The following is a 14,441-nucleotide window of genomic DNA, read 5'->3' as shown; positions in this document are numbered from 1 at the left end:
AATGTCATCAATATATGGCAAGATAGTTTAGTATTCTAAGGCTTGAATAACTATTACTCCAACACAAATTTCATTATGCATTTTTATCATAATTTTTTTTAATTTTTTAAATTTATTTTTTTAGCCACGCCTCACACCATATGGGATCTTAGTTCCCTGACCAGGGATCGAACCCATGTCTCCTGCATTGGAAGCATCGAGTCATAACCACTGGACCACCAGGGAAGTCCTGTCATAGTAAAATTTGTAATTGTTGATATACCCAGTTTTTTTCCTACGAGGCTGAAAGCACTTAAAAAATAAAACCCAAAATCTATGAATGACTGACCTTAAATAATTACTTCAGTGGTTTTTCCAGAAATAACTGGAAAGTATTTCAGTTGTTTTAATGTATGGTGTCAATATTAAATATTGCACATCTATTCAGAGAATATTACAGCTAGTTTCTTTCTGTTAGTCTGTACAGAGGAGCTTTTTCCTGTTCACTAAAACTGCCACTGAATTGACTATATATTAAGTTTTGTTCTTTCCCTATTTCAACCTTTAGGTCCAAGTAATTGAAGTCCTATAACATCCCCTCTAGCTCTTCAGACACAGTGGGGATTAATTAGACTGGCCCACCTCCAGGTTTGAGAAGGCATTTGTGGAAACCACTGTCTACTACATGGAATTCAACCTTTTCCAGTTCCAGTGTGTCCAGGGTAGCCAGCTGGATGTTTAGCTGTCATGCATCTTTTCGCTTTTCTTCCCTGATCTACCAAGACCTAAACGGTATTTGCTCTGCTCTTAACTGTGGAGACCATTCATGATTTGGTTCAACAGGAAACTATTTTCCTGGTTTTGTAAGTGATAGTGTTACTTAAGCAAAAAATATTAAATTGCAGAGAAAAATATGAGGCAATATGTAAAAGATAAATCCCCATCGTAATCTGTAATGAAAGAACATATTTAACATAGCAGTCCTAGTGGTAATAGCAGATGTGTTTCTTTTCAAACAAACAAGTGCAAGCATACTAAACAATGAATTACACTAAACAAGTTCATACTAAGTGCTTTACAAGTGTTGTCTAATTTAATTCTCATGTCATATTTCCTAAGCAGGTATTATTAAGTATTGTTATTGCTATTCCTACTTTTTGTATGAGAGAACTGTATATTAGCGGAGACATGTACAATGTTATAAGGTGTCAGACCCAGGACCCAAACACAGCCCAGACTGCCTTCTGGATGTCCTTTATAAGGTATTTTTCCCTATGTATTTTCTAATCTGAAAGACCTGTGTGTCTCTGGAAGCACCTGTAGATCTGTGGATATGGCAACTCTATCTTTGTTTCACATAGTGGCTTTAGGACGTCTTTGGTGAATTCTGAGTGTCTAATTTAAAATGTCCTCCACTTACACAATTCTAAACATGTTCTCTCAAGGTTGGGAGTATGTTAAATATGAGATTATGCTTCATTACAACCAAAATATACCAATTGCCTTTGGGCATAAAATATTCATTGTACTTAGGTCAGTTTTTCTCTCTGTCTCACATGAGCCTTAAATGAATCATTCTAACTCACATATTTAATGGAGAGGAATTTTGTGATACTTGTTCTGGGAAAAGGAAGGATCAATTTCAGTTGTGATTAAACTTCTTCCTGTCTTGAGACGTGAAAAACAGTATCTCACATATGCAGATATTTTGCAAATCTCTGGTTTGGATCTTAAACAGCAGATCTAGATAGGTACAGTCATTGTTCTGGTGGACTGCTGACATGAGAAATCTGAAATTATCATACACTGAACAATCGTCCTACATTCCTATCTCTTATCTTGATTTAGTGCCTACTTGTTTTTTGAGTGTAATCAGTCAGCCTTCCCTCTTCTGTGTGTTCCATCCTCCATAGCCAATCAGTCCCTAAGTGCTGTTAATTTTACTTTGGTTCTTGAATCTGTGTCTTTCTCTCCCTTGATGTTGCACCTGATTTTGTCCATGGTCCATCTTTCTGCTCCTGAATTATGGTAATTTCCCCAGTCTCTGTCAGCTCCAATCCAGGACCACAGAGAGAGTAAGCTTTTTAAAAGCAAATGTGATTGCGACGTGCCCAGCCTAAAATAAGATTTCTGTGTCTTGCCATTGTCTACAGACTAGAATCACCTTCTGTCTATGACCTAACTGCTCCCTCCCAGTTCAGCCTTTTCTCTCTCCACTTTTCTCTCTCCACTCACAGTGTACTTTAGTCAAATTGCAGAGTCGCACTTTCTCAGACTCATCCTGCTTTGTTTTACCTCTTCTTATATGCCTTGCTTCTTCTTCCTGGAATACCTCTCCCCAGAATCCACAAATAGTAACTCCTTTTTTGTAGTCAAGACTTACTTCCTTTGCTTCTGAATCCAAGTTGGGTACTGTTCCTATGGGCTGCATAACACCTTGTATAAAACAGTCTTAGAGCATCCTTCATGGCTGATTGGTTTGTCTCTCTGTCTGTCTCCTCTGGTGGACTCCTGCTTTTGGAGGCAGTGACCAAGCATTATTTCATCATTGTATACATAGCATCTCATAAAATGCTGATGTGAAATAGAGAAGGCATATGATACATGCATACTGAATGAATCCATGAATGTTTAGATGTACTCAGTAGTAGAAAAGAACATTAGATTTTGTCATTTATCCATAAGTAGTATTTCCATTGGACCTGAATTTTCCCATTTCGTAACATTCTACAGTTTTAGGCCTTTTGAGATCCAGCCTATTTCTCTAATTCTTCTGGAAAATTGATATGGCACAGGTTAAAAGCATTTAGATTGTATTTTCAGATTAATAGCCCTGGAGTCATACATGGGCTCAAGAAAAAAAGATAAGAATATATGATTTTTAGAGTCTAAAGAGAAAAATTATTGCAGTTGAGACTAAGGATACTTTAAAATTCAGTTTAAATTTCAGTTAAAAATGCTATATTTGATATCTAATTTATCTCAATCATACACTTGAATTTTGTTAATTACAAATCTTTATTCTTTGTGACTACAAAGAATAGAGTGGGTTCATAAGCGCACATTCAAAGTTTGGCCCTCTGTTACTGGGGATCTGATATATCTGATTACACAGCACATAAATCCAGACAAAATGATAAGTTGACTTCTCTCATCCTTTAAATCTTTTGCTTAGATGTCATTTCCAGCGACATCCATCTGTGATCACAGCGCGAATGCACTAGTACCCCTGTATTTTTCCTGTCATATCACTTTTTAAAACATAATTTCTTTGCTTGAAACATTTCAGAAGCATCACATGTACTTACATGAAATCCAAATGTTCCTCAGAGTCCACAAAGCAAGGCACATTCTGACACCTACTCACCTCTTGGTGGCCTCAGGCTATCTGATCCTGCACTCCCCCAGTAGGAAGCGCCACATGGCCTGTTTTTCCATGAGATTCAAACATGCCACCATGTTCCTGAAACCTTCTTTCTGCTTCCCTTCACCTGTTAGTCTCATACTATTCTTTATGCCCCAGCTCAGTATTACCTTCAAAGAGGGAATGTCCTCACCCACTGATTAAATTAGGTGCTCCTCATGCCCATGAATCTTTATCACGAAAACCTGTGTGTTTGTTTCCTTTGTAGCACATATCACAATTAGTCAATGTTTACCTTGCTCAAATATAAAAGCACCTTGAGGGTAAAGACCTTAATATCTTTTTAAAACCATTATATTTTCAAGGCCTAGCATAGGACACCCAGGAGGAAAAATATTTTTGGGAATCAGTGAATAGTACTTATCACACTCTACTGCTTATTTTACTACCTTTGTTATATATTTTAAGCCCCTCATGAATAGGCCTGGTATCTCTATTATTCATTATTATACCACCCAATAAATGGAAGAGAGTAGATACCAAACACATTAACTAAATTAACTGAGGTTTATCAAAATCACATGTGTGTGAATGGTAAAATGTATGTTTCTTTCTGTGCACCACTTATATGACTCAAATTTTAGCAAGACCACAAAGATAGGAACTGAACTGTGTAAGAATTTATTATAGAAATTTAGAAAAACAACATTTTTAACAAAATCACATAGTGCTTACTATGTGTAGCACTATTTAAGTACTATACAAATATTAACTCACTTAATCTTTGTAAAGTTACTATGAGACATTTTCTTTGAAGTAAGTACTATTATTTCCATTTTGGAGAGGAGGAAACAGGCAGGGGGAAGTAGAAGTTATTTAAAAGCTAAGTTTACTTGCCCATTGATGTGGATAATTATAAAAAATTACTGAACTTGTATTCTGATTGTGCTAGCAATTTTTCATTTAGGTCATTTTTCAGTTACACCTAATAAATACATAATAATTGTAGTATAATAATTTTCACCATTCAATATGTCATTTGGTAATAAAATCTCCTACTATAAGAGTAGTATACCTTAAGACCATATGCAGTTAAGATTTTTCTAGTATTTCCAAATCTTTTATTTAGATCAACTGTCCAAAAGAAATACATCGTGATTCACAAGTGTGAAACACGTACGTAATTAAAAATTTTCAAGGAACCTCATTAGCAAAAACTTTTTAAAGTGAAATAAATGCTAATAATATATTTAATTTAATGCAGTATAAACTATCGTAATTTTAACATGTATCAATAAAATTATTAATATATTTTACTTAACAAATTAAGTCTTCAACATCACATGGACATTGTACACTTAGAGCACATCTCAATTCACATTTTAAATAGCAATAGCCACATTTCAAATGCTTGTTCACTGCTTGTGGCTCATGGCTACCATGTAGAATAGTGAAGATTGAGACAAGTCTTTTATGACTAATAAGAAATTCTGAATGTTTATAAAGACCACAGAGCAAATAGTGTTTCTTGGTGAAGGCTGGCTCATCCTGCAAGTCTTACCTTAGTGTCATCTTGTCTGTGTTCTCTGAGCATCCTGGCTGTACCTTCTTATACATATTTTCTTAGCGTATATTATAATGCTATATAATTGCATTATATAATAATTGATTTTTCTTAAAAAAAATATTGAACTTAATGGCAAGAGCTATCTGCATATCTCCATAGTAGCTTGCCTGTACTTTGTCAATTTAACAAATAGTTATTGAAATCTTAGTATCAGGTACTGTTTTTTTGTGCTCTAGATATATCTGTGCAGAATAAGATCACTGCCCTTATGGGGCTTACCATTTTTGAAAGTCTGTGCTCAGTAAAAATATTGTTGAATTAAATGAAATTCAGGCACTAACCTTTTGGAAAAAGTCTATAAACAATGGGTTAATCTTAAGAAACTAATGTTTAACAGGTTTACATATAGTCTTGCAAATTAAAACAAAAACCTTTTACAGATTTTTAAGGATGGGGAAAACTGGCCTGATGGTAGTATACATGACTGAGTGGTTTAAAATGAACCCCAGACTCAATATTTGAAACATGTTAATACATGAATGGAAGAAGTTGTTCTTTAATGTAAGTAGCCTCATTTAGAAGTTGGTACCATTTTGTGGTGATCAGATTACATCTGCAGAATTCTATTAAGTTCTGGGTAAATAATTCTACTGTTAGCCGCTGGGAAGTGGGTTAGGAAAATACGACTAAAATACTGCCAAGGTGATTCAGTAAAAAGCATGTTCCAGGTTAACTGTCTGGATATGTATCTGACACACACCACAGTGAAGGTTAGAATAAAGGAGTTCACTAACTTATAGTATCAACGTCTAAATTTTTCTCCATCTTCTGTTCTGTTTCTCTCGGGTTTGGGAGACTGGTGCTCTCCTGGTCTGCGTGCTTCTTTGCACCCATGCGTGTCTGTACCTTCATACAGCGAATTTCATGACGACTTGCACTCTATTTATCTGTGTATGTATAGCCTACACAGTGAGCTACTTGGATGCAGGGAACCGCTCGTTATATTTTGTCAGCGCCCAGCACTATTTCCTACATACTGAAATGCTTGGAGAGTGTTGCATCGAATATTAGGAAACTGAATTCTAAACTCAGAAATCAGGTCAACATTATGCATTCTAACTTCTTTTCTCACATCTACTCTTCCCTACTTCCTTGGTCCAATCAGAATGATTTTTTTCAAAAAATACACCTGATCATATTGTGCCCTCCTTAACGCTATTTGGCTCGTGAGCTGGCAGGGCCTGGCTGGTGCCTGTGTCTCCTGGCTTCCCTCCCGTTTCTTTCTTTGCTCTCCACCCACACGTTGGCCTCACACCTTTGCTCACTGGTTGACTGTGCCGAGAATATTCTTCCATATCACATCTCCACCCTCAGCCTTCGGTTACTCTGCCTTAAGGCCTCCTCTAACCTGTTTCCCCTAATACATAGCCTTAGAAGATCATACTTCCCTCTTTAGGAATAATTATCACTGTTCTACTTTTACATACAGTTGTCTTGTGTGATAAATATTTGTCCACCCCATTTAATTATAAGTTCCATGAGGAAATGTGTCACGTCTACTGCTATGTGCACCATCGTATCACTATACCAAATGCATAAAATGGTTAGCACATCATTGTGAAATAGATATATAAATTCACAAACCAGCACGATTCAAGTACGTCTAGACTTCAACTAGACCTAAACCTTTCCTTCTGTCTCCACTCAGAAGTATAGTCCATATGATAGAAAAGACGTATGATAAAACCTCTTAAAATATATAATCTTGTGCTTACTTAGGCAGAAAATATTCCTTTTAATACAGCGATTATCTCCATAACCTCTGAAGAACAGTTAATACTTGTTCTACGTAAAGGTCAAAATTTATTTTTTATAGCATGCTCAAGCAGTTAGAAATTAATATTCTCCCAAGGCATTGAAATGTTAAACTGTCTAACCTTCTAAAACACTTCACATTTTTTTCTCAGCTTCAGGCAAGATTGGGAAATAAGACAAACTCCATAAGATATTAATATCCTTAATGGGCACTGGACCCATGGGCTGAGGCACCCCTGGGTTCTCACATTTCACTTTTACTAAACACTATAATTGAGGGTCAAAAAGCAAGTGTATTATCGGTGGCATGAAAATACACTTACAATAGAATGTAATAATTGTGAGATATAGATATCTATGACAAGATCCATTGTAATTATAGGAAGGAAAGAAAATTGAGAATTTGGAAATGTTTTGCATTCTTAGACACTGACTTCAATGAAAAGGGCATCTAATTCTTACATAATTCTTCTTTTCTTCATACCCTCATTACTCTTGTGCCCATTCACTTCTTCCAACCGTTTTTTGTACTCAATTGGACATTTGCTCCCCTTCAGTTTTGCTTTCCAATATGTGTAACAGATTTCTCATCTTCACCTACCTCCCCCTGCCCACCCATCACGATTCTCCCTGATACCTCTCCATTCCATGTCTTACTCGGTTTGATTTCTTAACGAGAAGTCTTTCTTGGTCCACCTTTCTGTTGCAGTCACTTATTTCTGGGAGACTATGTAAAAAGTTTCAGAAACTAAAGTATATAAATCTAAAATTCTTTTATTCAGATTCCCTGATGTGTCTTTCTCCAAGCTAGCAATTGTCACCTGAGTTCTCAGCTTGTATCTCAGTTACCTTCTGTGGAAGGTCTAAGCTCACAGTGTGATAGAAAGTGCAAAGGCTTTGAAGACAGACAGGAGTACACCTCACCCCGAGTTACTATCAATATACTGACCACAGACAGATTGTTTCGCATGTCTGAGACAACCATCGAATTGGAAATTACCTACCCCAGAGAACGGCTTTGAGGGTCACATGATACGTCCTGTGTACAGACCATCATTTTTCACCTTACTGCCTTCTCTCTCTCTCCAGTTTAATCTTTAGTGCACAAGCCCTGATGCATACTTCATACACCTTCTACTTTGCTTGTTACCTAACTTCGTTCATTGTTTTTCCTTGTTCACTTGCTGTATTCACAGAATTTTGAGTGAACATTCTTGGTAGGTCAGAGGATAACAATGAAAACATCTCTGTTGCACACTGGCAAGTGCCTGGCATTCTGTTTACTTCTACCGACATTACTCCCCAATCTCTTTTCTCTCTTTAATCCATGCTGTGAGCCCTGAACTTGGCTATAATTGTCACATATGGCTACGTGCAGTTCAAGTTACTTGCCCAAGATCACACAGCTAATATTTGGAAAGACTGGACTTTTATCCAAGGCCTTCTTGACAGCAAAGCTAAATATTAGTTTTCAAGCTTCATACCAGAATGTTACAACAGAAACATATTAATCTTTTGTAAACATGTCTTTGTTGTAACATTCTAGCATGGAGCTTGAAAACTAAAAGGCTTTAGGGGTGGTAGAAATGCTAATTTTCAGAAGACCAAAAGGGACAGGGTTGGGAATCCACGTAGCAGGGAGGGCAGACACATGGCAGAATATTTATGGGAACAGACAGGAAATGAATGGTATTTCATTCATTTCAAAAGCGTTGGCTTTTGAACTACATGTTTCCTACTCTGATGAAGCCAATTGATAACATTTAAATGTAGTAAATAATATCAAGAAAGAAGAGAATTAAGCACTTATGTGCCATAGCAACATGAGAAGGTGGCCAGAAAGTTCAGAAATGTATCTCAGTTTCTAAATTGTAGGCTGTGGATAAAGCTTATGGGGGAGCAATAGGCCAGGGTCAAATAGGAAAGGAAATAAAAAAGTGCCCCAGTAAACAATTGATTTCCCACTATTTCCAAAGATCTCCAATAAAAATATCTTTATCAGTCATATTCCTGTTGATGACAGAGAACAAATAGACACATACTTAAGAAAGCATATACTTTTCATTGACAATAAAATCATTTTGTTTAAAATTAAATAAATCCTTAGAATTTTGGGTTTTTTTAAAGCAGATTGAGGTGAAGGCTGAAATATGCTTCACCCCTAGTCGTTGCATTTAATTACTCTGAATTACCTTGATGTCTTTCTTAGTTTTATATTTTTATTCTCAAATGATTCTTAATGCCAAAGAAATACCTTAAAAGGTATTTGAAATATAAATATTTCAAAGTCCTTTTTAAAACTATGCTGAGAGTAACGTACCCCAAACAATAATCCACTTAGTGTATATTCTGGGCCTCCTAGACCTTGCAGGAAAAAAATATTGTGATTAAAAATTATTAAAAAGATAACTTACTTATAGACAGATCATTAAAGATAATTCACTAATTTATATATTTTTGAATTGCAAAATTCAAGAATACTTTCTACTTCATTTTAACTTGATTCAACAGGCCATGAAATCTAATGTGTTCCCAATTCGGCAAGCATTCAGTCACTCATAGAGCAGAGTACTCACCTTATTAGTGTATAGTCACCCAGCTCTATCTGTAGGGAATTGCTTCCAGGACCTCCGATATACCAAACTCCAAGGATGCTCAAGTCCTTTATATAAAGTGGCATAGTATCCTCCCCTATGCTTTAAATCATCTCTAGGTTACTAATAATACCCAGTACAATGTAAATGCTATATAAATAGTTGTAAATTCAATGTAAATGTTACATAAAATAGTAGCCTATGTGAAGCAAATCCAAGTTTTGCTTTTTGAAACTTCCTGGAATTTTTAAAAAAAAAAAGTTTCAGCCCGGGGTTGCTTGAATCTTTGGATGTGGAACCTGCAGATACAGAGTGACAACTGTACTTATTAAAAGGCACAAAAGTATATTCAGTTTGTTTAAAGAGTAGCCAGTGTAGTTGTTCTCCTCTGCTTTCCAGTGCAAACATGTGCTTTATCATTTATTAGTTTTGATAAAGGAAGAAAAATTCCTAATGTTAAAGGGATGATTGATTTCTTCAATCAAACTTTGGCTACTGCTAAAATCTCACAACCTGTACTCTCTCTCTCTAGGTATAATACATAAAAACCAAGTTCAGTGTTTCATACTGAAAGCGGGACTCTATTATAAAGAAGCTTTTAATGTTTGTATATGGTCTGACATGCTGGATTTTATTTAACAGCTGAGTTTCATAGACAAGTACTAGGCATTTCTTCAAAGAACCCAGCCAAATGCTATAATCCATTTCCTTCTGAAATTGCAGTTGTTAAATTACACCCCAAACATTTATGAATGTCACTTTTCCTTTCCAGCAATTAAGGAGTTCAAAAAAAAAAAAATCCCTTGGTGTTTCATGGCTTTGAAATTATTTATCCTACCCTGGCCCTTCCCTTTGCTCTATCAAATACTTTGGGGGTTACGTTCAAGAGGGAGACATCAATTCTGAACAGGTGTGGAAAAGGGTTCCTTGATGTATAAAAAGTGTTCTATTTTAAAGGCGTTTTAGCAATTTTAGCACATTTGCTGCTGTGAATTCCCATGGAAGTAGGCGGCCCATTCATTTCCCTTTAAAGGGCAGAAAACTCTGAAATCAGCATCAGGGGCCTCATTTCACCAGGGTGAGGGAGCGGCCGTGAGTTTACTGAAACTTTCCCTTTGCTGTCTCCTTGTTGCAGTGTTGATTCTCCTGATCGTCACTATGAGGAGGAGGAAAAAAGAGCCCCTTATTTTCGACGAAGAGAGAGATATCAGAGAAAACATCGTTAGATATGATGACGAGGGTGGGGGCGAGGAAGACACAGAAGCCTTTGACATGGCCGCGCTCAGAAACCTCAACGTCCTCAGAGACACCAAGACCCGGAGAGATGTGACTCCAGAAATTCAGTTCTTGAGTCGACCGACTTTTAAGAGCATCCCAGATAATGTCATTTTCCGGGAATTTATTTGGGAAAGGCTGAAGGAAGCCGACGTTGACCCCTGTGCCCCGCCTTACGATTCCTTGCAGACATACGCCTTCGAAGGAAATGGCTCGGTGGCTGAGTCGCTCAGCTCGCTGGATTCCATCAGCTCGAACTCTGATCAGAATTACGACTACCTTAGTGACTGGGGACCGCGTTTTAAACGACTCGCAGACATGTACGGAGCCGGCCCGGAGAGTCTGTACTCATAGCCCTGGAACGTTAGTTTGAAACGTACTGAAGAAAAAGTAAAAGCAAAAAACAAAACACCACTGCATACAGAAAACAAGAACTCCACTTGCTAGAGGAAATGGTTGTAAATCTCTCTCCATTTTTAACCGTTTAGGTTTCTGCCTTGGTGAAGCATATCCTCATTAGACTTATCCAAGGGACTGCACTGACCACAGACTCTGAGCATTTGAAGGCTTTTTGATAAAAAAAACAAATGCTCAGTGGTTTGTGAATAGATAGCAACTCTCAGATACCTGCAAAGGCACCTAACCTCTGTGAGTAAGTAGTGGCCTGTGTTGTCAGTGTCCCCAGGGTGTCCTGTACATACCTTCACGGTAGTACATATCCTTCATGATATGCCAGGATTGAAGAGCCCTGGAACTTCTTGCATATCAAAACTTGGGACAAATTTAATTTACAGTGATGCTTTCAGCTTGCTAGATTAGAGCATCCAGCAGAATTTTATTGCTGTCAGTGAGCAAATACATTTTATTTAGCAATATAAATATTCTTAGAAAATCCTCCCAAATCCTCCAAACAAGCCAATAAAATTTGGTTTAAGGCAACATAAACCATTGTTTAGCAAATAAATTCTGAAATGTTCCAAATAAGCAAAAGGTAAACCATTCTTAAAGTTGGCAGTCGTTTTGAGATGCTTGTGTAGGTATGAAGAAAAGTTGCTGTCTATTTGTTGATTTTTTTATTATCTCTTCTGATTTGTACAGGAGACTATCTTTTCTTTTTTATTTGACACATGGTGTTATATTTATTTTGGACCTCCAATCTCCACTCAGTTCAGGTCCATCTTCCTGCCTCAGAATATTAAGCTCATCAGAACATGCTGATTTTTCTCCAGTCTGAGCTACATGGAGGAAATGAAGCATGGAAATGGGGAAAAAAAAAAAAATAGTACAGTAATTGAGGCCTGTTGCTGTTCACGTCTCAGAGAGGAACACAGCTACAAGGACATACAAGTTGTTTGTCTGAGCCATTAAAATTTACAAAACATTGAAAGTATTTGTACTATAGAAGGAAGATTTCAGAGAGAATTGAGATTTTCTTTGATGCAAGATTGATTTTTCAAGGTCACAAATTCTATATGCTCCAAAGACTTTGAAGAATTTGTTTTCCCCCCACCCTCTTTTGCTGTAAAAATATTGAGTAAAGGACAGATTTTTTGAATATATCTTAAACAATGTAATGTTATAAATTTCAAAACCCACCATTAAATTCTGATGCAAATATGTTCAAGAATTAACCAAGCAATGTATACTTTCTATACCTATTTAGATGTGCCAAAGTGAGGAGAGAAATTAAGTGATCACGTGTTTGAGAAAGAAGAATTTTATGACTAAAATAATATTTCTACCTAACATTATTTTCCAGATTAATACTAGTTTAATGTGAATATATTCACATAAGAATGAATTTTTTTCTTTCTTTTCTCCTTTTAAAAAAGGGTTTATTGTTGGGTTCCTAATAAATCTACAGATAGTGGACACTATATAGGAAACTGTGTTTCTAAAAGTGCTTCTTTCTGAAAGACGAACACTGGAACAAGAATATCAATCTTTTGATTACATGAGGAGAAACTCTGTAGGATTCTGTAAAATTGCAGCCCATCTTTAGAAATGAAGTATGTGAAAGTGGCCTTCAGCTCCATCAAAATAAATAATTCAATCAATATGATTATCTGCAAACAGTCCTTTCATTTGAATAGTTTTATAGACATTGTTTCATGACTAGATATGCTTCTTGCTGTATTAATATACATATGAAAAATCAATTTTATAATGGTAAATGATACTGTTCATGACTTTTAGTCACATGTGTAAGTTTTTCAAATTAAAAAAGTAAAGCACAGTACACTTACCCAATTTCATAAAATCAGAGTGTGGTGCAGGAATTATATAGGTGTTACATCAGCAAGCTGATGAGAATACAGTTTTTTAATAATCCCCATGTTGTCTGCAAGAAGATAAAATAGTACTTTTAGATTATGATATCAAAACTGCTGATTGTTGCATAAATGTAAGTTTGAATGTATTTTAGAAAAGGAACATCACATCATTCACCTTGCTTTCTCTCCTTTTAAATATATATTATATATATATATATATATATATATATATATATTTTTTTTTTTCGTTCTTGCCAGTAATAGATTGGGGAAAAAAGGTTCAGATTTAAATAAAGATTTGAAATTCTTGCATATATTCAATTGCTATTTTATGTGTGGAAGATCATAACAATACAATATTGAACTTGATTCAATGGTATTTAAAAGAAATCTTGAGATGGCTGGAAGAATGTCCCTAATAGAGATGGAATTTATATGAAATACTCTAGCTAAGCTTATTTGTAATGGTGGTGAATTTGTTGTTATTTTAGTTTTCTTTTTCCTTTTGAAATCTAAGGCTGTATGTGTTTATCTGACATGATACTTGAGAGATAGGCTCTGCTGTAAACCCAGAGACTAGAACAGTTGATCAACAAAAATCAATGCTAAAGCTAGTTACAAGATTCTCCAAAAGCAGTTAAATAAATACCTATTATCTAGTCACTAAAATTCAGTGGCGGACTGGAGCCAGCTCAGACCAACTCCTAAGTACCAATTACGCATATGTCTTTCCAACTCTGCTTCTAATGATATCATTTCGGTAGGTCAGCCTTGGTGGTAATATTTAGACCACCATGGAAATCACCAAACACTACGTTTTTTGGGTTTTTTTTTTCCCCTGTAGAACTAGTTGTGAACTGTTTACCAACACTTTGCTGCTTACTTATAAAAGGAAACCTCATGGTTGTAAATATAGTATGAGTGAATAGAATATCAAATAATGATGACATGAAAGGAATTTATGTCCTATCCTACTACTAAATGTAGATTCATGTGGTAGTGATTTCCTGGTATCAGATCCTTGGAGCTACAGGGAGAAAGGGAGGGGACCCACTTCGTTATGGAAAGCAATGGCTTAATAATTCCAAGTGCAGACAACAGTTTAGGAAGTCAGTAAATTTACATATTTCCCATCTGTCCCTATGGGAGCACCATCGGAAACTCAAGGTATACATTAAGTAATGCATTTTTGGACAATTTAATTTCTTAAAGAAATATGTGCATTTCACTTGTTACCGTCCAGGGCAAGGAAGTACGCCCAGACCTCTATTCTGGATTATTATCCTTGCATAATTTTAAATCAGCATAAAGAATATGAAAACTAAATCTTAAAGTGGACTTTTGCAGATCAAGCCTAAATTATGATTCTGGATACACAAAACAATCTCTACATTAAAGCGATATTCCAAAGTCAGCTGCACACCAAAATTAGGAAGCAGACAAGAGGAAAAGATGCTATGTGGAGGCCATGAGTAGATCTTTGTACAAGCAATGGCCTAGATGAAGATGGTCAACTTTTTCCCTTGACAGGAGACTCAGCTGAGGCTGACTGCAGTTGCGGTTAGAAAACTACT

At 36.1% G+C, this 14,441-nt stretch overlaps 1 protein-coding gene across 3 annotated transcripts in view; it reads left to right on the top strand.

Moving 5' to 3' along the window:
* The window catches only part of CDH7 (cadherin 7), a 123,108-nt gene extending 112,105 nt beyond the window's left edge, over positions 1 to 11,003 (top strand). For 2 of the 3 annotated variants that reach the window (XM_082415889.1, XM_082415890.1), the window contains one exon: positions 10,455 to 11,003. In XM_082415889.1, the coding sequence (XP_082272015.1) occupies positions 10,455 to 10,948 (494 nt within the window). In that variant the 3' untranslated portion in view covers positions 10,949 to 11,003. Of the gene's footprint in view, positions 1 to 124; positions 7,151 to 10,454 lie in introns of those variants that run through there. The other variant, XM_082415891.1, reaches the window with a different exon arrangement.
* The last annotated feature ends 3,438 nt before the right edge of the window (positions 11,004 to 14,441 follow it).

This window comes from Balaenoptera physalus (genome assembly GCF_965194825.1).
Source record: "Balaenoptera physalus genome assembly, chromosome: 12".
In the NCBI taxonomy this organism is placed as follows: domain Eukaryota; kingdom Metazoa; phylum Chordata; class Mammalia; order Artiodactyla; family Balaenopteridae; genus Balaenoptera; species Balaenoptera physalus.
This window is presented reverse-complemented; position numbering and strand designations above follow the sequence as displayed.